This window comes from Vicugna pacos, chromosome 35 (genome assembly GCF_048564905.1).
Source record: "Vicugna pacos chromosome 35, VicPac4, whole genome shotgun sequence".
NCBI lineage: Eukaryota > Metazoa > Chordata > Mammalia > Artiodactyla > Camelidae > Vicugna > Vicugna pacos.
In genome coordinates, this window is record NC_133021.1 from 32,863,665 (window position 1) to 32,887,529 (window position 23,865).

A 23,865-nucleotide genomic window follows, 5' to 3' on the forward strand; every position below is an offset into this window, starting at 1 on the left:
ACGGTCCCCCTGGAGTTTCTGTAACCTGGGAAGCGGCCCGAGCGCCTGTGTGGGCTCCTCGCTCACCTGCAGCCGCCTTCCAGCGGGATGCTCTCCTCTTCCACACAGGGGCCCCTCTCAGGGCCAGGCACCAACTTTCCAGCCGCTTCTGCACTTCTAGCCTGAGCCCACCTTTGCTCTAAGCCAGGATTCTCCGTCCTGGCTGCCAATGAAAGAACTGGAGAGCTTTTGAAAAAGGCTGTGTTTGTGGGCCCCCCTGATGTCCCAACCCCCCAAAGTCCTGGGGGCCCAAGGCTTGGCCACCTGCTTTATGCTCCCGGGCACCTATGTGGCCAAGGCTGAGAGGCCAAGAGCACGAAGCACCTACTTGCCCTGGAGACCAGGGTTCACCCGGTGCCCCAGGCCCAGCCGTCCCTGGCCCACTGGGCAGGGAGCACGGGCCGTGCAGACCATGTGGGAGGCTTCCGGTCACACAAGTCAAGTCTGAGCCACCTTGTCTGGGGACACATGGGGGCCTGCTGGGTGACCCCACCCCTGCTCTGCCCCTCGGGGGCTCTGGGTGCCAGGAATGTCGCTGACCCCGGAGCTCCGACCTTTCTGCCTGGCTGCCCTTTGACTTAGATGGAAGTCAAATCTTGGGGAGGGGAGCTGAGCACTCTCCCGCGAGCCTCCATCGAGGACCAACCTGCCTGCTTGCTCTGACGTCTGGCCTCTGGAGCTATGAGGACAGAGCCACCAGGTCTGTGGTCATATGTTCCAGCAGCCACAGGAGACGAAACACACGGAGGTGGAAAGTGTCATGCAGTCACTCACAAGTGTGTGACGAGGAAGGCGGTGCACAGCTCCCCAGGACGTCTGCTGCCTGGCCTCTGAGCGGCCCCGCCCACCCTCCATCAGCACATCTGGAAAACAAATGATGCAGCAATTGTGGTCTGTTTGCTGCAAAAACAAAACACTCAACTTGGGGAGGAACAGGGGCACTGGGTGGGAGAAGGGCTGGGAGCTGTTGGACCTGAGGTTCTTAAAGACCCTCCGCTGTGAGGCCAGTGCGGAAGGATGGAGGCCTCCCAGGGACCCTGCAGTGACAGCCAGGGCTTTGTCTGAACACAGGGCTCCGTCCCGAGCCTCACTCTGCCTGCTGCTTCTGAGCAAGGAAAGGCAGGGCCTCCTGATTCCAGCTGCTCTCGGAGGTCTGGAAAGAGCCCGGTGGAAGACCCCGGCCCAAGCCCTGGGTCACACACCTGCCCCCAAGGCGGAGCTCCGTTTGCCCCAGGCAAGGGCTCGGGTGGCAGGTGCTCCTGGACAGGAGGGCCCAACCCTGTCACTGGGGCTTAGCTGCTCCCTGGGGCTGTGTCCCAGCAAGGACTGGCGTCATGATTCTTGACAGAGAGGAAACGCTGGGAAGACTGCGGGTGGTGGTGGGGGACCAGGACAGAGCCTGGCCCCGGGCCTCCCCCTCCTCCCGGCTCTCTCCCCTTTCTCTCACTTCAGCTGCTCAGGCCCACGTACCCAGTGGCCTCAGAGGACTCAGTTTCACGAGCTCTAGAGGAACAGGGAAAAGCGGTGAGGTCGTACTCACGCCCACCACGGACGGGAGGGAGCAGAGCTGGCCTCGGCGCTGACCTTGAGCTAGACCTCGGGCAGAGCCCTCCGCCCCGGTTTTCTCGTTTGCCAAAGGGGTGCAGCAACAGCTTTTGCCCTGTGGGCCTTATTAAGTGGCAGGTCGAGTCCCAGCCAGGGCGGACCTGATGAAACGAGCGGCACGGGCGCGGGACGAGGCCTCGGCGGGGTGTCCTGGGTCCCTGTGAGTGTGCTCACAGCCCGTGGGCTTCCGCACCCCGCGCCTGAGCGGCCGCGCTTGTTTCACTCCTACCACTGTGGGTGGGGCCTGACCGGCCCGTGGGGCGCTGCCCCCCCCCCCCCAGGGCGTTCCGTGAGGCAGAGGGGATGTCCTGTCAGGAACCGCCGCCATATCTGCCGGGGCCAGTGCGGAGGGATGCTGGAAACAGCCCGTTACCGCTGCCCAGACAGTGCGGGTCTCTCGTCCCGTGGGCTGGCGCTGGCAGAGAAAGCAGGTCTTCAGCACGTGCTTTTTGACCGGAGGGATGTATTCGTGTTTGTGGTTACAGGGAAAAGAGGGAGGGGAAAATGCACTGGCAGCTCTGAGAGGGCGTCAAGTTGGCCCAGCTTGGGGCCTGCACCACAGGTGGTGCCCGAGGCGGTGCTGGGACCTCACCCAGCAAAGGTAACAGGAGGGCGCGGACCTCCCTTTCCTCGGAGAGGGCGTCTAAGGCAGGGCTTCTGTGCGTCCTTTTGTTCTCAGGACACTTAGTGTTTCCTGTTTATAAGCAAGGGAGGCTGGCTCTCCACTTATCACGGTCATTTAAGGTAGTTGCTAAGTGAAGCGCGTGCAGGTTACAGAAACAGCAGGTGGAGAATGGTACAAGGAGTCGGACAGTGACCCTAACAAACGGGGGACAGCAGACAGGTCACCTGGTAAACCTGCCCACCTCTGAAGCAGGCGGCTCGGGCCAGGTCACTGCTGGAAGCGTCTCGTGTGCACAGAAGCCTACAGACAAGTGTGGTGTGGAGCTGGAGGGAGCGCACCCTCCCGACGTGTCCCTGCCGGCTCTTTTCTGCATCTTATTCTGCTGCCATCCCTCCCAGCGTGGCGGGAGTATGGTTGCAGAGGCTGGAGGCAGTCCCAGCTCTGAGAAGTGGTCTCTGTGGAGACTGGAGCAGGAGAAAGCCCATCTCCAAGGGCCGGGTGGCAAGAGCCCTGCTGGGGCCCAGGGGTGGGTGGGCAGTTGTGGAGTGTAGGGGTCCCCTGGGGAAGGCTGCTGACGCCACTCAGCCTGGACGTTGTCTCCTCAATGAGATGCAAGAGCCACCAGAAGCACGAAGGACAGGCTGTTGGGGGAGTGACCGCTGGCCCGTCCAGGGGGCAGGGGTAGGTGGGGGTGGCGTGGGGAGTGGGTGAGGGAGTCGGTCAGCCTCGAAGCCGGTCCAAGGCACAGAGGTAGTGAGTGTGCAGGGAGAGGGGACCCCGACTAGAACGTCTACAGCCCTGAGGACCTGTCCTTTCTCACACTGTTGTAGTCAAGTTGCTGGGGAACTCCCCTTAAATTCACCTAAATTCCTTGAGCTTTGGTCATCCAGCTTGCCATTTCAGTGGCCTTCAGATATTTCAGTGGCCTTCAGATATTTCAGCAGTGAAACACTTCAGAATCCCAGGAGGAAGTCTGCAGTGACGTGGTTATTGATTAGTGGAACGTTGTCCCAGGAGTTCAGACGTAGGAGGGGAGCGTCGGGGAGCTGGCTGTCCCCACAGTTCCCTGGGGTACTGGTCACCAGTCCACTGCATCCATCCCGAGGCTTCTCCCTTGCAGAAGGGTGTGCAGCCAGCCATACGCTCTGTCCCGCACCTGCACCTGCCACCGAGCAGAGCTCCGGGACCCTGACTTCCGATCCCCCTGTGCTCTCTGCCCTCAGCATCTCGACCCGCCCAGCACGTGTGTCCCCGTCACAGTCACCCGGGGAAGGAGGGCTCCGTAGCTGAGGGTCCCTGTTAGTCTGTGAGAAGCCTGCTGGACACCCGCCATGCTCCCCAAGTGTCAAGAGTGCTGTTCAGCCTAAGAAAACCATGCCACTTGCAGCACCACGGATGGACCTGGAGATCGTCATTCTAAGTGAAGTCAGCCGGAAAGAGAAAGAAAAACACCGTACGAGATCACTCATATGTGGAATCTTAAAGAGACACATGAACTTGTTTACAGACTCACAGACACAGAACATAAACTTATAGTTACCAGGGGGCAGGGGGTAGGAAGGGCTAAATTGGGAGCTCCAGATTTGCAGATACACACTACTGTATCTAAAACAGACAAACAAGGTCCTACTGACGAGCACAGGGAAGTAGAGTCAATATCTTGTAGTAACTTATGAAAAAGAATATGAACAGGAATGTGTACGTACTTGTATGAACCACGCTGTGCCCCAGAACTTGACACAACATTGTAAACTGACTATATTTCAGTGAAAAAGAGAAAAGTGCCTGGCCGATGAGTTTAGGTCTGGTCGTTCCAACCCCCAGCCGCAGAGTCAGTGAGAATGCCTCCCGGGCATTTTCTTGTGCTGCAGTGACAGAGGCTCATCGCACTTAGGACAGTGAAGTTCAGGGAGCAGCAGGCGCTCGGGCTGCAGGGGGTGAAGTCGCCAGTGCTTCTCGCGGGCGGTGGCCGCGCAGCCCTGACACCTGAACCAAACACGTGTGGGTTTTCTGTGGCTCAGGCCTCCTGAGCCCACCTCCACTCCCCCAAGGCGGCCTTCCGAGGCCCGGCTCTGCCTCGGGGTGACCCGGAGTCAGCTTCCCTCTTGCATCCGTCCTGAGGATTAAGCAGGATCACGAGCCGTGGTCTCAGGCCCTGCAAAAGGCTGCCCTTGGGCCCGGGGCCTCTCCCAGCCCCTCACGTCCAGGGACCTGCTGGGCCAACGGGGTCATGCTGGCCAGAACCTGCACCCACTTCTAGCCGCCTTCCCCAGTGCCCTCCACAGGGCTCCGCACGCACTGCCGGGTCTGGGCTTGTCCTGGGGGCTGGATCGCTGCCACTCACACAGCCGGGCCCGAGGGCCTGGAGGGTGAGTGGGGAGGGCGGGGACAGGACCCGGATGTGCTGGCTGGGCTCGTGTGAGGCCCTCCCGGTGCAGGACAGCTGGGGTGGGGAGGAGGGGGCCAGACGGGACAGAGGCCTGTTTCCAGTTTTCGCCCAAACAGCAGGGCCGGGCTGTATGCAGAGGGCGGGTACCTAGTACACAGTCGTCCTTACTGATGTGTGACTGACTCACCAAGCTCCCGCGTCTGACCGAGCTCCCGTCTAGGGTTAAGACAACTGGGAACATTCTGTGTGGGAGGAGGAAGGGGGAAAGGGGAAGCCAGGAAAGGAGGGAGGGAGGCAGAAATGAGAGCCTTGCCATCCACCCGTGTGGGCAGTGCAGCCCAGCAGCCCGGCTGGGAGCCAGAGGACCGGGCCCAGGTCCTGGGTCCACCACCGAGTCAGGCCCCACTGTCAAGACAAGAGAGACTGAGTAAGCCCGGGGCATCCCAGGTCAGCTCGCTCGCCCTGGCCCCTGGGGTGCAGATTCCGGGAGGGACAGCAGCGAGCCTCAGGCCTCAGCCACGCTTGGTCAGCCTTTGACCTCCTCCCCTGTTCTGGGCCCCGGGGGGCGTCTCGTTGCCTCTTTCTGAGATTCCCTTACTTGTTCCCTCTGGCTTGGTCCTAACCCCAGGGCACTGACGAGCCTCTGGGGAGGGGGCCCTCCCACGAGCCTCCCCACCGCAGCTCCAGCCCAGCCGAGCTCTCGGGCCTCGGACTCACTGGGACTACGTGACAAACTCTATAAAAACTGTTACAAAGCCAGGCTCGCCTGCGCAGCCAGCCAGGTGCTGACACGCCCGGATCCACAGCAGAGGCAGCGCCTTCTCAGGAGACAGCTGAGTGAGGAGACGGAGGAACAAGCCTCAGACTGTCCCCGGAGGCCCGGGGCTGGGGTGTTTGTGGGATAAGGAAGCGGTGGTCTGAGGCGTGGGGCGCGTGGGGCAGGGCGGTTGGAAATAAGAAAAAGGTGAGAAACTTCTGCGCGGGTGTGAACTAAGCTGCAGGCTCTTTCCTGGGATGCTCGCTTAGGAGATGGAGGAGCTAGTAGGTCCCAAAAGCGGTGTTTTTGACGCTCTGATGTCAGAAGGTCTCTGAGCGGACACTGGTGCGTGCCCGGTTGCCCAGCTGGGAGGTGGGTGGTCCTAACTGGTCTTAACCGGCTTGAGCTTGACCTAGACACAGCGGACTCCAAGCTCCTGGAAAACAACTCGGGCTAACGTCTTATTGGTTAGGCCCCGTGATGGGTGGGGGACACGTGTCTTCCTTAGCGGCAATTAACGCGAGCTTAATCGGTAAAGGCAGGTTACAGGTGTGATGGATTTAACTGGTGGTTACCCTCAGTTTCAAAACCTCCGGGCTGAAAACAGCGATGAACATGCATCATCTCGCAGTTTCTCTGGGAGCCAACTAGCCAGTGGCTCCGGCCCCGCGCCCACGACGAGGAGCCGGTGGCCGGGGCTGCTGCGCGAACCAGCGCCTGCTGCTGAGGCCGAACTGACTTGGTCTTTCTGGTTCCTTCAGCAAACGTGTTGGAGCGCCCACTCTGCGTCGGGAGGACGGGTCACGGCACCCGAAGTCCAACAGTCTCACAGCTGAGAAGGGAGGGCGCAACCCAAACTGTAAAGTGTCACGGGGGCAGTACCAGGTCCCTGGGCGGTGGGACCCAGCGAGGGGAGGGGTCTCAGGGGTGTCAGAGCAGGTGCCTAGAACAGGTGAGGCCGAGCTGGGTCTGAAGGAGTGAAACCCGGGGAAAGCGGTAGTTAAACCATCACACCTGCCTTTACTAATCAAGGTTGTTTGGTTTTTGGCTTTTGTTTTTTAAAAATCTTAATTTTTTAATTGAAGTACAGTCAGTTTACAATGTGCCAGTTTCTGGGGGACGGCAACATGTGTCAGTCATACATGTACATACACAGGTTCTTCTTCATTACAGGTTATTACAAGATATTGAATGTAGTTCCCTGTGCTGTACAGAAGGAACATGTTGGTTTTTTATATATATATACTAGTTAATATTCACAAATCTGGAACTCCCAATTTATCCTTCCCCACCCCCTTTCCTCGACCCACCCCCATAACCATAAGATTATTGACGATGTGAGTCTGTTTCTGTTTTGTATATGAATTCATTAGTGTCTTTTTCTTTTTTTAGATTCCACATATGAGTGATACAACGTATTTCTCTTTCTCTTTCTGGCTGATCTCCAGGAGGAAGCTCTAATTTGAAAAGCTACGTGCACCCCAATGTTCAAAGCAGCATTATTTACAATAGCCAAGACACGGAAACAACCTAAACGTTCATTGACAGATGACTGGATAAAGAAGCTGTAACACATTTATACAGCAGAATACTACTCAGCCATAAAAAAGAATAAAATAATGCCATTTGCGGCAGCAACATGGATGGACCTGCTTGTCCTCTGAGCTGCACAGGGCCTTAAACAATAAGATGTTTGCCCGAGTTGTTGTCCAGAAAGTTGGGAGTCAGCTGCATCTTGTTCATCTGATCAAGTCCATGGTGTCCAGTTGGATTTGAGATATTTTTCTCTCGTCTTCTTGCAAATAAATCCTCTCTTTGCTGCAAACCTCGGCATCCCAGCCTTCTGGCTTGCTGTGCATCAGGCAAAACGAACCTGGTTCAGGATGAGGAGGTCACCGGGTAGAGGGAGAGGGAGGAGGGGGCTCGGCGGGTTGGGGAGCTGGGTGCCTGGCATCGCTGGGGCAGGATGTCACCTCTCTCACTGCTCTGAGTTCGGAAACTCCTTGGACCTGTGCCGTTGAGCAGATGCCAACGGCTGCCCTTGTTTGCCTATTACTGCAACAAAGCAACTCGTTGGAGAGTCCTGGGGGGCTGCAGTCCCGGAGGGTCTGGCTGTAGGTAAGAGCAGCTGACAGTGAGGACGGAAACCATTTCCACTTGTGGAACAGGCTGTTTCATGCTCCGGCCCTGCAGGCAAACTTACTTCCATGGTTTCAGGGACTCTGCCCGGCTGCTCTCGGAGACGGGCTGTGGAGTGTGTCCTTACACGCCTGTGTGCCGTTTCCCGGTGTTGCGGGGAAGTGTGCTGCCCGCTGGGGCCAGGCGTGCGGAGGGCGGCGCGCACACCCTGCCTCAGGCCGGTGGGCCCCGGGCGCGCGGAGGCTGCGTGATTTTCAGCTGCGTCTGCAGCCTGGCAGACGCACTGTTCCTTCGGGCCTATGGGACAGTCACAGGCCGACTCCTTGTCCACCCGTTTGTGAGCGGGTCCCGTGTGCACACCTCTGCTGGCTGTCTTAGACCACACGTTCCTTTGGGGCAGAGACTGGTGTTAAGGCCCTCTCTCCTGTCCTGCCCTAGAGGGGCACTGAGTTCGGGCGCCGGAAACAAGACAGAGGAGAGGAAAGGAAGCTGGGGCAACGGCTCCCACCTGTGCCCCAGTCCCGTGTCTGCACCCCACGGGCACCTCCTGCCCTCCCTCCGCCCCTCCGTCCCCCGGGTCATCATGGCTCCCATGTGTTTCTCTGACAGTAGAGTGCGGAGCAGAGGGCTGAGCTCACAGCTGGACATCGCCCAAGATGAGGAGGATGCCTGTGGGCGGGCGGTGCTGGGGGCTACGGAGGAGCTTGCCGGGGAGAGGACAGACAGGCTCTGTGCCTTGTGGCTGGTGAAGGTGCCCGATGTCAGATAACAGCCTCTTTCCCAGGCCTGGAGCAGCTTCCGGGAATGGAGGGAGGCCTGGTGCCAACCTCCCAAGTCATGTTCAACAGACAGTTGTGGTCTGAGCAGCAGAGAAGGGGGACTGGAGGGGGCCAGGGTGGCAGCTCTGGGCCTCCATCCATGGAGGACAGAAAGGGTCCCGGCCTGACTGCAGAGAAGGGGGAGATGCAGAGGTGGCGAGGGGACCTCTAGGACAGACAGGCGTTTTAATGAGGAGCACGAGGAAGAAATACTGAAGAGATGGCCACTCCGGTCTTTCTGCATCTCCATCACCAAGACTGACTGATGGGAGCCTTAACTAGGCATTTGCTCATGTCTGTAAAATTAATTTCATGACGAGATCCATACCTACCCTGTAGGAAACTAGTGTGGTGCTGGGTCTACGCATGCACCACACAAGGCAGCGCCGACCAGCGCAGAAGCAGCTAGTCGCCTGCTGGGCCAGCTGAGGACAAGGCAGTCTCATAGAGGCAAGGGCGACTTGGTGACACTGGTGTCCACCACAGAGTGAGTCCAGATGCCCAAGTCCCCTCCCACCTGGGTGCACACAGCCTGAGACTGAGCCTTAGGTTTAAAAAGACCTCCTCAGGGATAGACTATCCTTTGTGCAAAACATACAGACACACTCACTGATAGAAGCTAGAAGGAAAACTGGACTTACTGCAACTCAGGTTCTGAAGAGTTTAAAGGCAGCCTGGGAAAACAGGAGACAGGTCAGTGCTCACCATTACATACCGGCTGGCGGCCGGGGCAGAGATGACCGAGCGCTGACCAAGGAGTCCGAAGTGGGAGCGCTTACAGACAGAAGTGATCAGCTCCCTCACCCCGATACTGATTCTGTGAAACAGGCGTGGGGACTGGGGAGCGAGTTAGCGGGTGAGGCCCAGCCACCTTTCTTCTTTTCAGAGCACCCCTGGTGATTCTGATGCCCAAACAGGCTTGAGAACTACTGGGCTAAACCATCAAATGTTCTCAAACACAGATGCAATTTCTGAAGTCTTCATTCTATGTAATTCTTCGGTTTCTGGGTCTTATTTTTTCCCTTGAGTGAACCCAACCAAGGAAGTCAGAAATCTCAATAAAACATCATTCCATCAACCACACTGAACCACCACTTGTTTCTACAGCTTCAGATGCAGATCAAAGGTAATAACTCTGGAAGAATCTGTGTCTTTTAACATCTCTGGAAATGAGCAGAAATCTTGCTTTCTGCTTTTTTGGGATACAACCACTGGTGTAATCTACACCACTGAGCCTGAACGTCCAGAGGTAGAGACCTGAGACACCGCCATTAAAAGCTGAAGTTCAGTGGGTTGCTCTGCACTGGCTTTCCTGTCGCACCCAGAACGCAGCCAGGTGTTCAGCGGTCCTCACCTCACCAGCTGCTCTCTCTGATGCGGGGTGTTCTGAATGGTCTGACGAGATTCACAGAACTTGACCTACCTGGATCTTTCTATCACTTGCCAGTGAATTTCAGAGGTGTTAAATACTCAAGACTCTTACGTCTCCTTGAGGCCTGCCAGCACCTCCTCTGCTGTAACAGCATCTCCTGGCACATGTCCCCCAAACGTCCACCAGCCAAGAAACTTGATTATGTGTGTGACTTTTTTTAATTGTATAATTCATTTATACAGAGAAATCATCTGGATTTAATTATTTACAGTCTTTTTCAATTTTCATTTCCACTGGCCAGAGTTCACATAATAGTCAACATTTACTTGAACTGGTCACCATCACAAACCCGCCAAGACGCAGGGCTTTTAGTCCCCCCCACCCCAAGACCATGATCTCATCTGAACAGGAACATTTCATAGCAAAGGGTTCACCAGTCTCCTTCCCCTTGTATGAATAAATTCACCAGAATTCATCTAATATGGTCAAATTTTCAACATACTTCATTTTCTTTTCAAACCCATTATTCGCAAGTATTGTAAATCAAGTCAAACAGAGTTCACTTCCCCCAACCCTTCTACGACTTACTACGCACCCTCAGGTTTAGCTTTGACTACCTCCTTTCATAAACGTCTGCACAACCAGACAGCTTACATGAAAACAAAACTACTCTCTTTTTCCTTCTTTTTTTTTTTTTTTAAACTTATTACCAGTCAACTGCCTTCCCTTTTGCTTTTATAGCATTAAAACTTTCAATGAAACCCTGAACGTGTTTTCTTTCTGTGGTCTGGAGCATACTAGGTCATTTCACTGGGTTCACCATCTTAAAATACTACACTTTACAAATTGTAATTTTCTTAATTGGCTCAAAAACAGTATGGCTTGGTTTCACTTGGTAAAGTTAACATGATTTAAAACACACACACACACACAAACACACACATACACACACATTTTTAATCAAGAAAGAAAAATAAAGACATGCCAATTTGAAAAGGCAACAAAGTAAAAAAAAATAAAAGCAAATACTAAAAACTACTTTACAATAAAAAAAATTAAATAATTGGCAGGTTAAATCAATGAAAAATGAGGAATGTGCAGTGAAAAACTAACAAAAAGCATTCCAGTTGGTAAAGTGGAAAACCTATTAAGTTTTGTTTTCAAGGAACTTATGCTTCAATGTAGATTCTGAAATATTACATATATTCCAAGTAGATCTTAGGTGCCAATGTTAAAATTTCAAATTCTGCATGAAAAGTTTATCAAAGGAACACCAGTAAAATCCCAGTATTTGCAAAATTTTAAGCTTTGGCGAATATTGTAACTATCACAATTGGTATTAAAAATGCACTCATGATGAATGCAAAATGAGGAGAAAACCCTTTTCGGAAGTATTTCATTTGATTAAAAATACCAGGCTTGCATGTTCTAAATAATCTGAGAAAAAAGACTGCAGTTCAACAGCAATCTGTATATGTATCTTTAGCTGCCATTTAAAAAAAAAAAAGGAACAACATCCAAAATCAACGGAAAACACAGACACCGGAAAACACAGACACCGTGAAGACTGGTCTCAGCCCTGCGCCGCCCCCGCCCCGCCCGGCCCCGCCCCGCCCCGCCCCCGCGACGGGGAAGGATCGCCGCCTCCCCGGCCCGCGGGCCGCTCACACCACCGTCTCCCGCCGCCGCCCGCCGCCCTGCGCTCGGTCCCTGTCCCTGGCTCGCCGGGAGCCAGCCTGGGCGCGGGCCGCTCTCCCGCTGCCCGCGCCGCCGGCCTGGGAAGCGTCGCGGTCGGCGCCGCCCTGAGCCGCGCTCTCCGCCGCGCACGCCGCGGGGAGCTGGGGCGGCGGCGCGCCCTGCGGCGCGGCCGGGCCGGGGGCCTGCCGGAAAGGGGCGATGGCGGTTCGGATGCAGTTGAACCACTGCTGCTTGTGGAAGACGTCATTGGCTTGGAGAGTGTGCGACTGGCCTGGAGAGGGGTCTTGGAAGCGAACTCGAAAGATATTTTTAGCTAGAAACATAAAAAAGGGAAATCCAGATAAAGTGGCTGTACTGCCTCGGGGTGCGGGCGTTTGTGTGGCGGCGCATCTCAGGGAGGGACGCTGGCCGATGCGGGGCGGCGCCCGCGGGCGGGCCGTGTGGCACCTGAGGGCCCAGGGAGGGCGGCGGGAGCAGGACCGTGGAACACTCAAGTTCCAGCGTGGGGACAGAATTCTTAAAGAGAAAAACTACGTCCACTCCGGCTCTGAATCTATGTTTGTTTAAAGGATTTTAAAGCGTGCGCTCTACCTTTGTCGGAGGTGCTGAAAGCCCCTCGGAAGGACCCGCCCATCCTCGCGTCCCCGTCCTGCAGGTCTTCCAAGACCAGGTCCTGGACCGGGATCGGCTGCCGGTAAACCTGGTACGAGTGACGCTCACTCCGGGTAACAGGTCGAGTCAAGACCAAGATGTCTTGGAACAGGAAAAGGTGCAGTTTCTGGAGAAACAAGAAACAAATGCTTCCTAAATAGGGAGCTTTGTGATTTTAAGTGACTAAGATCCATGGTTAAGACAGCTCGATTTGACATTATTTTACTTTCATCAAACTGCCTTACTAAGACTCCCCTTCCCAACGACTCGCAGACATGGTTTTACAGCCGTGCATGTTCTGCTTGGAGAGCTTGCTGGGTCTCAACTGTATGAAACATTTTTTTACCAGCAGTAACATTAGATTCAGCAACAGCTGAGTAAACGCTGCACACCACAAAGACCTGCCTGCTGGCGGTAACGTGACCAGGAACAGCAGAGCTGTACACCAGTCTTCTAACAAAGTTAAGAATTACAAAATGTGAGCTGGTAAAAATGTTAATGGTTCTGTTTTGTCCCACATAAATTTAAAAAAGCTTTCATAGAACAATGAGGCCTCACGATAGAAATCAGAGATGTCAGATTTCAGCTCTTTCCAGGAAGAAATCTCAGCTTATAAACTGGGCTTCTGAAAAGCACATAATGAAATAAAATACCACTCCATGCGGGAACCTTTGTAATTAAGATTTAAAAAGTTTGCTCTCATTCAATCTGCTGCAGAAATTTGCTTAGTAGTGCTAAAAACGACTTCTATTACTATAAACTCTTCAAAAATGCTTTAAAGGATATGCTGTTTATTAAAAATGTAAAGCTAAAAATGTAAGAAAGGAACCCCTAGCCAAACAAGCTGATTCATGCTTCAGAACTGAAAAATAAAGTATCACTATTCTCCACTAAGACATTTACGTCTTCCTGTAATGACAGATACCAGATGGCTGAGTCACGTCAGATCCGGGAACCCTCCTCCTCTGAGAGGAGCTCGCTCCAGAAAGCCGCGTCACACGCGGCGGGAGGTGGCACGGCGCCTGGCCGGCGCTGACACTCACGTGCCCGTGTTTGCTCCTTAGCTCCCCGTGGCACAGCAGCACCTTGCTGGCTTCAATCCTGGGGTCCCTCTGCTTCTCGTCCAGGTACTCCAGCTTGTCGACGTAGTACTGGCACTCCGACTCCCCCTTCTTCAAGTTGATGTCAGAGAGAACGCCTTGTATTATCAGTATCTAAAAATACCCAGAACACCCCACGGAGCATCGTCAGCGTGGCAACTTGCCCTGTGCTCCTAAAGGACTAAGGGTCACGCTGAAACAATACAACTGTAAAGCCTGGGCTCAAGAAGTCAGGCAGTGCGGTCAGTCCCCTCATTTTAACACCTCAGCCAGATGGGGTGTTTTGCCCAAAGTCACACACAGCTGGCGAGTAGAAGAGATCAGGCCAGAATCCAGTCTTTTGATTAAAGTGTAAATGTAAAATGTGTCACGTGTCTTTACTAGTGCACGGGGCACTAACATATGAGAATGTGAAACTACAGAAAACGTCACCGTGCTGACTGCACGTGCAGAGGGGAGCGTCGTGCCGCACACCTTTCCAAGGTGCGTGAGTATGTAAACCTGAAAAGCTAAGACGCCTTTACTGGACTACTTACAGCCTCCTCCAGAAGCTGAACGTCGGGGTGGTCTTTCGGAGTGTGTCTAAGAATCTCCTTCAGCAGTAAAGGGTATTTGACGAGGCGGCTTCGAGGAATATCTAGGAAGCTCCAAAGATCTAGTTTTCGACTGAAGGGAGACTCAAGACATCGCTGGAGGAAGTCCTGGACTCTCGGATCCTGCTTCTTTTGATCGAGAAGAGCTTTGGCTGCCAGCTGGTTACTGCAGTAGCCTTTGTAGGCATTCAAGCCTGGCAACTGCGGGGGAGTAAGAAAAACAAACGGTAGTTAAGTCCCGGTCACAGTCGAGTCCACTAGCGAGACTGAACACCAAGCACAAAACTTGCAGCTACTCTGACGGCTGTAACGGGCTGCGAAAGCTCCCCTGCAGGTGGTGACGGGGCTTGGATGGTATTCCGGGCCAACATCGGAATGCCCTTTTTCAGTTTCCTCATCTGGCTAAATCCAGAGACTCACAGCTTCTACTGCCCCTGACCTCAGTCAGATGCGAGTCTCCTGCACTCACAGGACACCTTCCTCTCTCACATGCCTCTCCAACCTGGGCACCGTTCACTGACCTGACTATCGCCCCCTGGACTACGAATGTGGAGACCGTCTTTCACCACTGAACCCCCGGCCACCCCTCCGAGGACAGGGCCTGGCAGCCAGATGTTAACCAGAGAAGAAAACAGATAACTAAATGGTACAGAGTGTGGGAATTCTGTTCAAGGAGGAATGTATTCTTAAAACTGCATCATTCATGAAGTGTTTTTAAAACAGGGACTGTAACTTCTTATAGCTATGCAAATTTGTTCAGCTGTAACGCCTTATTTATCGGGTTTTAGAGTCCAGTCACTGGATCTAATCAATCATCACAAACAACAGGTCTGAAGTAAGCGGGCTGCACACCCAGTTCACAAGAATGTGGCCGATCTGCTCCACGGCTCCGCCAGGCCTGGTTGCTTCTCCTATTCTTGCCAACAGATCTGAAATGTAAAGGACCAATCATAGGTTTATTTAAAACATAATTCAGGGAGGGGCAAGGGGGGGAGGGGATTAAGAGGTACAAGCCACCATGTATGACACAAGTAAGTGACACGTGTGTGCTGTTCAGCACAGGGAATATGGCCAATACTTTATAGTAAGCTTAAATGGAGTATAATCTATAAAACACTAATCACTATGTTGCATACCTGAAACTAATCTTGTAAATCAATTATGCTTCAAAAAAAAAATCAGCACTGAATTAGAGGTTCAGATTTAAAATGACTTGTCACTGCTGACCAGAATCTAATGAAGACTGGGGGACATATCTCACCTTCGTGCAGAGGTATGTAAGCATCCAGATCACCAAATATGTGCGTGAGTTCCTCCTCTGACATAATGGACAACTTTAACATGGGGTCATGGTAGGCCTGTCGGAGGGGAGAAACGTGTCACACACACAGATCAGACAGACGACACTGAGAGCGCGACATGTGGACGCAGCACGACTGACTGTACAAAAACGCGCGTGGACTCCACTGGTTACACATAAAAGAAATTAAAGTATATGTTAGTCCCTAAAGAGGCCCCTTCCTGATACTCGTCCTTGAAGAGATGTGTCTGAGAAACCGAATCTAAAGGACATACTGGCCAGCAGATACTTCCCACTTTCCCACACCTGCAGGTAAGAAGCCCAGCCTTTAGAGTGAGGCCTGCGGCACGTGATAAGGAGTTATTTACTGACCTTTCTTGCCAGCTTGAGATCCTCGATTAAATCCTGTTCACCTCGGGACATCTCATATATTGCCTAAAAAAACCCAGCAAACATCGTTGGTCATTCCTTCCTCTGAGAGAGGAAAATCAGATACAACTGGTATTTACCATTGTTTAACTGACATTTTGAACAGCGCTTTTTAAAGCGACTCGGTCTGAAAACTATAGTTCAGAATGGAATCTCCAATAAGAGGATCCGCGTGTTTCACAGCTTCACCCCATCAGAGCTGTAGGTCTGCCGACCAGCTCCCACCACGCGAGCTGCTCCGCTCACGTTAGGAAGGAGCACTCAGACACAGACACGCCAGGCTGTCTGCCTTCGGCGTGAGTTCGCTATTCTCCTGGCGAAACACCTATTTATCAAACGGAGCCTGCCTGTGTCCCGTTAAGGCCAGTAAACGTGGTCTCGCTACCGGGTGCCAGCGTACCTCCTGACGCTTGATCTCTTTGGTAGTGAGAGACTCCTTCGTGCTGACGTCTAACATCTCTGACCACAGGGCACTGCTTCTCCTCTTGGCAGGTGTGGGGACTGTTGATCTGCTCGAAAACTTCTGAGCAGAAGCTGGGGATCTGCTGTCACCACGAAGGGTAAACGACTTAAAAGAAAATCAAAGAAAAAAAATTTGGAGGATACAGTAATTATTCCTTTTTTTTCCTTAAAAAAATAATGGAAAGACAAATTAAAAACAGGGTTCTGAGAATTTCTCAATGCATAAAACAATCATTTATACAAGCTTCAATCTATTATTCTAAAATATTTATCAGCCAAAACTACTTTTTGGGAATAAAAACTATCCAAGATTGTGCTTTGATATAAGATGCAAATTAATATAATGAGGTTATATAAATACTGTTCTGGTAACAGTATCTCTTAACAGCATGTTCCAAAACAGGAAAGTTATGTTTAAGTGTAATAGTACAAATCCGTTTGTACGACTCAAAGAATATACAAATTTTAGGCTTCTATAAAGTCCCCTCACCACATTATTTGGCCCTGGCCCTGGCCCCTACCTGTATGGTTTGACCAAAGCGTCTGACGGCTCCATTTCTTACAGGAGAGATTAAATTTGCCAAGGACGTGACCCGAGCTAGAGGTCGAACTCTTTTATTGCTTGGCTCCTGTGAAAACAGAAACAAGTTATACTAAATGTGTTTTCTGTGTAATCATTTCAAACAAGTTTGGACAGAGTTAAGCCCTCTCAAAACCCAGATATTCGTACAGTATAAAATACAGAAGCATGTAACTCTGCAAGTGAATGTTGTTTTTCATTGTTGAAGTACGAAGAACACTAATGAGTAACAGTAATGTATCAAAAAATAAATGGTAGAAGAAAGGCTAGTCAAATATCTGAATGTCACTCTGAGAACATAACAAATATTATCATGAAGCCTAAGAAAAACCAAAATTAAAACAAAGAAATCAGACTCTAGGACCCTATAGAACTTTTCACTTTTGTGCAGAGACTATCTTGGGGAGAACGGCGGGCTGGATCCCGTGCGCTCATCACTCAGCTCCGGCCGTCTGTGGTATAACAATCTGTTTCACCTCTGCCCCTCCCTAAGTATTTCAGAGCAATTCACTCTTAAGTACTTCAGTTACAAAACAGCTTTTACAAAACTCTGACATTGGAATGGGTCAGATCTAAAGGCAGTGAGGTCCCTGTCGTGGCAGGCATTCAAGTACAGGTAGGACAGTGGAATCAGACTGACTGGGCCCAGATCCTGGTCCAGACACTTGATAGGGAACATCCTGGGTCTCAGTTTCCTCATCTGTAAAATGGGGTTAATGTTAGACCTTCTCTTCATTACGAAGATTAAATAAGATATGTTTAAAGGGCTCAGAACAGTCCTTGGAGTGTATTACTAACATTCTTTCTTATTAGGAATATTTCCATTTATTACATAGACATAAAACATAAAACATAAAAAATAATTAGATCTTCTCTCATACATTTAATTGATTAACTTCAAGGAACAATATATACAAATTCAGATGAAATAGTCACTGTTTCACATGTACTGTTTTTAAAATAATAATAGTATAACAAACACAGCAATTATCATTCAAGGATCTCAAAACTTTACAAACTGCATTATTCTGACTTTACTGCTCGGGAAGTGGAGTGTACCAGCAGTGACTCACGCCGCTGCTGACATGAAGGGGACCAGGCCATAGAACAGGCCTGCCCTTTATGATGTCTACGGAGCATAACTACTTGTCTGTGTTTGGTGTCTTTGATGATTGTGGCATATTTGACAAAACAATTTTATGAGAATTTGGAAGAATACATGATGAAAAATTGTATTAAAATGGCCACTTAAAAATAAAAACTACCACCTAAACACGGCAGATGAAAAAACTTTTTTCTGAAAATTCTTTGATATGACCAACATCATAAAAAAGAGGTGAGGAAGTGAGTAAAAATAATCCCCTGAGAATAATTTAAGAGTAAAGTGGCAGAAAGTTAAAATCTTCTGGAAAGACACTTAAATGATCTCCATATTCAAAGAAGCAATTAGACTTATTACAGCTCCAAAAGGTGTCCACACATGTCAGAAGGGAACTGGACCAACATGACTCAGGCCTCTGAAGTCCTTAAGAGGTGGCGTCGCAGACCAGCCCTCCTCTGCCAAAATAATTAACTCCAAAATAAAGCTTTGAAGATAAAGTCATTAATGTGTGAATGTTAAATGAAGCGAACAAGAGGCCTTCGAGATGCGCAGTAAGAGGACACACTGTGTGGCCCAGGACACGTGTGAATGCCTTTACCACACCATCTGTGCAGACTGCAGGGACACAGGCAGCCAGAGGGGCCGGCAGGAGGCATTCCTTTCTATTTAGTGGAGACGGGACAAAGACGCTGCTGTTTGGATGGAGATATAATTACCTCACCAAGTAAGATGTGCCAACATTAACCAGAAACCAAGCAGCTGTCAGAAAGTTCTGTTCCGCATTTTAGAATCAGAGGTTAACTCCTCTTCCTTGTTCAGAACGTAACGAATGTGACTTCCCAGTAAATTATAAAATACTTAATTTCAATTTAAGAGTCTTTGGAAAGGTGCTCTTCCCAGTGAATTTGAAACAAAAAGTTAGTTTAGCTGGAAGGAAAGGGATTTTTGATATCTATTTTATTACCTAAAACCAAATTAATGACCCCCAAATCCTTATGTTTATAGGATCACTTACTGGACAACTGCTAATTTCCTGGTAACTCAAAATTCTGATATTTAAAATTAAAACTACAGAATTTAGACTTAGATCATTAAATGAGTATATATGTAAAGGAACTTTCTGAAATTAGAACTCTGAAATGTGGATTTTGTTCACACCATCTCTAGGGCGGCAGGGTATTCTGCTGAGCTGTACTTGTGTTAACACGCCGCACGGTCCTGGAGAAACCCATCTATAATCTCACTTCTTCACCCCGGATGTGCGGGTCCTAGACATCTAATCTAGGATGTCTGCAGGAGCGTGCCCGGCTAGCCCTGTCAGCAGAGAATCACACTCCTCAAGTGTCTGGGGGAGAAAGTTTGGTGCTGAATCAGCAAATCCAGGGGAAGGGAGTGGGTGCGAGGACACGTCTGTACTTTTCGCACATGGTTTCTGATCCACTTTCCGGTCTTACTGAAAGGACACACGTGAAGAATGTTTGGCAGATGTAACACCAACTTTTAGCATATATATTTATTTCAAAAGTATGAAGAATTTTAATGAGTAACTTAAAAAGTGTGACTGAAATATAAAGGCATAATACTGAATATGGCTCACTGATTTCAGGGTAAGGACATTATTTGAAAAAAAAAAGTCATACAAACAACTTCTGTGGATAAGTAATATGAACTAGGCATTCATGGGTCACCTATAAGGTTGGGACAAAATTTTCTCTTTATAGTTAGAATCTGGCACATGTGAGCTACAACCAAAAGCAGTTTTCCTTTACACGTCTAGACGTACCAGTGTAATTATCTTGGTTTGGTTATTAAGAACCTAAACATATTTCGAAGACAGTTTTTTGAGAACTGGGGTTACACCCCCACCTGCCCCCCGCAGACACGGGGTGCAGGTACAGTCTGAATCTGAAGGTGACAGAGGCAGACAGGGGCCGGAGTCCTCCTATCTTACTCACCATCACCCCAGATAAGGCTTACCTAGTGGTTTTGTTGTTGTTGTTGGTTTTGGAGTGTTGTTAACAGCATGATGGTGATTACAAGAAACTGAAAGGATGAGCACAGACACCGAAACTATACATCTCAGAAGACAACCTGAGAATGTGTGGGAAGAGAGAGAGACCACCGCCAGCCTTCCGCGCTCAGGGAGCTTCCTGCCGGAGGCCACCTTTCACCGGGGCCACCAGGGCTAAAGTTCACTAAGACCGGGCTGGGGGCGGGCACACAACACCCTCTAATATAAATTCAGGTTGTTTATTTAGGTTAACTTTTAACCAGACTATCTAGCTTGACTAGGCAAGCATATACATTGTTACAGGGACTCTGCCTTGAGACTGGGTTTTTACTCGATCTGTTTATTTGACTAAATCCACTTGTAGTCGGATATTATACGTTAAAATATTTTCTGGCTACCTAGTAATAGAAAATTGTTGAATCAATTTAAAGTCTTTTACTGGGATGTACCTTGCACATAAAAACAACAACAGGGATAAAATCTGTTGTAAGCTCAGTTTTTTGTAAACAGATTTTTTTCTCCTAAATGATGTCATGGAAGAGGATTTATTTTAGGAGGGTCTCTTCTATAGTCAACCAGACCAAGAAACTTAAAAAAAAAACAAGTTATGTGCCTGGGTTTTTCATCTGGGTTACTGGATAAATAATCTTCTCCTTGGTCTGGCAACAACTTGGAGAAGAAAAAGTTATTTATAAAAAAGATAAAAATGAGTTGTGATCACACAGGATTTCTTCCCTTTCCTCTTAGTAATAGAAACAGTCCAGTTTAGTTATTCACTTAAGGCTGTGTTGCTAGTGCTAAAAACCGGACAACATTCCTGGTGTTTTTAATCTTCGGAATAAAGGTATGCCACAAACATGGCCGGTATCTGAAAAAAAGACTAGCTCTTGATGGTCCAGAATAATTAGTTTTAGTATTTACACTGATGATTTCTTTTGAGAAAACTGAAACATATAAATAAGAGCTAAAACCAAACAGTAAAACAAAAACCAAAGCCCAATTACACCAAAAGCACCCCTTCTAAAGATGGCAGCTGTTTTAAGTACCATGTACGACACACAGCTTTACCAAGATACGCAATACACCGCACATATGTTAAAATGTATAGCTAGGTAAGTTTTGTTAGATGGACACAGCCACAAAACTGTCACCCCAATCAAGATAAGAAGTCTACAGTTAATTGAATGCAGGAACACCATTTCCATCACATAAGTGACAATACAGCATACATCACAGATATACTGTGCTATGTGATATAAACAGAATGCCCACATAGTATTAAATCAACAATCAAAATTAAGTAAAATGGCATAAAAATCACTTATTTTGATAAGTGTTCATAAAGGCTTTTAAAAACTACAATGACTTCAGGTAATTACTAAAGCAAGGAGGGCAAAAGCACCTAAATAATGATTCGTTGGCTTAAATATTTTAACATAGCTTTCTTTCTGAAGAACAAAAGTCGCAGTACACTTACTAGATGTGGAAAGAAAATTTACAACGAACACTGGATCAGATGGCAGTTTGTTCACTAGCATTGACTTGCAAGGAGGGAGTCCTCCTTTCCTCCTGTTCCACAAAGCAGTCCCCAAGACTCACTAGGTAACAAATGCAGGTCAAAACCCCACAAAAACAGACACACACACACAATCAAACAAAAAACAGCCGTACTAAGCATCAGAAATGTGACCCATTTAACCAAAGTGAACAGCATATACATTCAAAATCTTTAAAAAATCTTTTTGTAAAAGTTTTTGTACACTCAGGCTATGCTATGTACAAATCTATCTGCACCAAGTTCCTAAACACGTTTCAAACCTGCATGTGAATCAGTCATACATTTTAATACTCACTAAAATCAAAAGTTAAGTTTAAAATCATACTGTTAGTAAACTGTTAAAAACTGTGAGAGTTCCCTAGAGTTAGAAAGCATTCCTCTGGCTTTAAGTCTTACCTCTTGCTCCCTGAAGGACTGACTGTTAACATCCAGGACCCGTATGGTCCTCTTAATAGGCAGGAGACCCCCGACCTCATCGTGCGCCACCATGTTTTCCCCGGGGCCCCGACAGTCCGGCCCGCGGCCGGAACCCGCACCCGCGCCGCCCTGCAGGGAGCTCAGCCGCCCTGGGCAGCCATCGGCACGACCTCCTCCTGCCGCCGGACGCGCTGCCTCTGCCGGCGGGCGGGCGGCGGGGACCGCGGACCTCCAGGCCGGTGGGCGTGGCTGGCGGGGGGCGGGGCCCGAGGGGCGGGCACCTGGGGGCGCATGACCGCTCTGCACCCTCGCCGGGCACACCTAGGCCTCTCGGCTTTCTCTGCGCCTTTATCAGGAGGTTTGGAATTTCGACAGTGAGACCAGAAAGGAAAAGGAAACTGGGTTAATGTGTGGCTTTTCCCGATTAAAAAGTACTCCCAGAGACAAACGAATTGCTTATCTCGGTTACCTTCTCTAGTACTTAGTTGCAGACAGGGAAGGTAATTTGGTACAGACAGCCTGGCAACTGTAAGTAAGAAAATCGTAATTCAGAGTTAAATAATGTATATACTAAAGAAAAGCCGAGTTATCCTAGTTAGCCTTGCTTTTAGAGAAGCGCGAGCGTATTCACAGTTGTAAAGGAAGCTGAGTCTTGCAAGCCGGTTTCCGCCATTCCTGAGACAGCAGAGCCAGCCTCGTAGGCACTTCCCTGTTTCCACTCTCTTCCTAAAGAGAACTCTTCCACAGGCTACGGGCCAAGTGTACTTGGGCCACCTCAGATTTTAAAGCTCACCGTTTCCTACACGGAAAGGTAGATTTTTTTTTCCCCTGTATGTTTAAAAAACTTGATCTGTGTAACAGATGTTTTTATAACATAAATACATAAAAAAATGATTTCTGTTCTAAAAGTATACGTAACAGGATTCTTCCCTACTCTGAATTAACTGACCTTCGTTAAGTCTTAATAGGATCAAAGGACCTACTCAAAAAGGTGAAGGAATAACAGTCCCTAAATTTCTAGTCCAAAACCTCTGTTGGTTTGGGAGTTCTGTTACGAAGGAGATTTTCTTCTTTAACAGTAAATACTGTATTCTATTTTGAAAAGTAGGATTTTAGCTTAACTGTATACTTTGAATGATATGATGCTGGCAACTTGCAAAGACATTTCTATTCTTAGGATTTATTGAGATCAGAGAAATCTGATAAATCTGTGTAGAAGGCACTAATTCTCTAGATGCTGTGGGTGATTTTAAAAAAAAAAGGCTTATTATCTGCTCCTAAAGTGCCAGGAGACCACATATAAAGAAAGGTAGACCACGTAAAGAGGCAAGTAATACAGGACAGCTTTTGACGAGTCCAAAATAAGCTGTGCAGCTAGTTAAGGGCTACATGAGTTAAGGAGAGGTAACCACTTCTGTAGTTTCCGAGCTGAGGGGAGGGCGGGAAGACGAGGGAAGAGGTGACGAGATGCCGTTTCAGTGCCTTGAAGGCCGTGTTCTGTTTTCGTAGGTCTGAGCAAGGGAAAAGCACAAGCCTTTCCCAAAGGAGCCCGAGGAGAGAACTCAGTGTGAGGTCACAGGCTGTGGGTGAAGACAGAGCAGCAGAGGGTTTTATGCAGCAGGTAAGAAAGAACGAAAGTTATGTTGTAAGGTGGTGTTTAAGATGGTTGAAGGAAGGCTGGAACATAATGCAAAAATCATAGTCAGGTATCTAGAAGTCTGCCTAAGGCAGAGGCAGTGGGAAAGGAAAAGCATACATGCAAGGGGCGACTTATGCAGTTAGTCAGAGATGCCTACGATTTCAAACTTAGGAGAGGCACCTACTAGTGCAAATACAGAAGTACAGGAAAAGCTCTGAAAGAACATTCTGCGTTTCATTTTAGACATACTGGTCTGAGGTGGCAGAAAAACATGCAGATAAAAATATTGAGCTAGTACTTGGAAGTGTTGGACACGGACTTGGAAGAGGTCAGAGGGTGGATTTACACTGGGGAGTCAGAGACACAGGGACCAGAGAGGAGGCTCTGGGAGTGAAAGAGATGTGTGCTGAAGAGCTGCAAAAAAGAGGTCCAAATCTAACTTTGGAGAAACGCCAAGGAAAAAGAATTTTACAAAAGGAACAGCCAAAAGGAAAGAAGCAAAGCAAGATGCCAAGGGAAGAAAGGTGTTAATTATGGCAAAAAGGTTAAGAAGGGTGAGAAAAGATTCATGGATTTAGTGA

General features: G+C 49.4%; 1 protein-coding gene across 2 annotated transcripts in view; it reads right to left on the bottom strand.

The window, feature by feature from the left end:
• Positions 1-11,357: 11,357 nt before the first annotated feature.
• The window catches only part of NET1 (neuroepithelial cell transforming 1), a 31,774-nt gene continuing 19,266 nt past the window's right edge, over positions 11,358-23,865 (bottom strand). The window contains exons 1-10 of one of the 2 annotated variants that reach the window (XM_031670916.2): positions 21,625-21,872; positions 16,499-16,606; positions 15,916-16,083; positions 15,459-15,521; positions 15,048-15,144; positions 14,639-14,715; positions 13,730-13,987; positions 13,137-13,307; positions 12,034-12,220; positions 11,358-11,755 (exon numbers count right to left, since the gene is read on the bottom strand). In XM_031670916.2, the coding sequence (XP_031526776.2) occupies positions 11,409-11,755; positions 12,034-12,220; positions 13,137-13,307; positions 13,730-13,987; positions 14,639-14,715; positions 15,048-15,144; positions 15,459-15,521; positions 15,916-16,083; positions 16,499-16,606; positions 21,625-21,717 (1,569 nt within the window). In that variant the 5' untranslated portion in view covers positions 21,718-21,872 and the 3' untranslated portion in view covers positions 11,358-11,408. Of the gene's footprint in view, positions 11,756-12,033; positions 12,221-13,136; positions 13,308-13,729; positions 13,988-14,638; positions 14,716-15,047; positions 15,145-15,458; positions 15,522-15,915; positions 16,084-16,498; positions 16,607-21,624; positions 21,873-23,865 lie in introns of those variants that run through there. The other variant, XM_072955445.1, reaches the window with a different exon arrangement.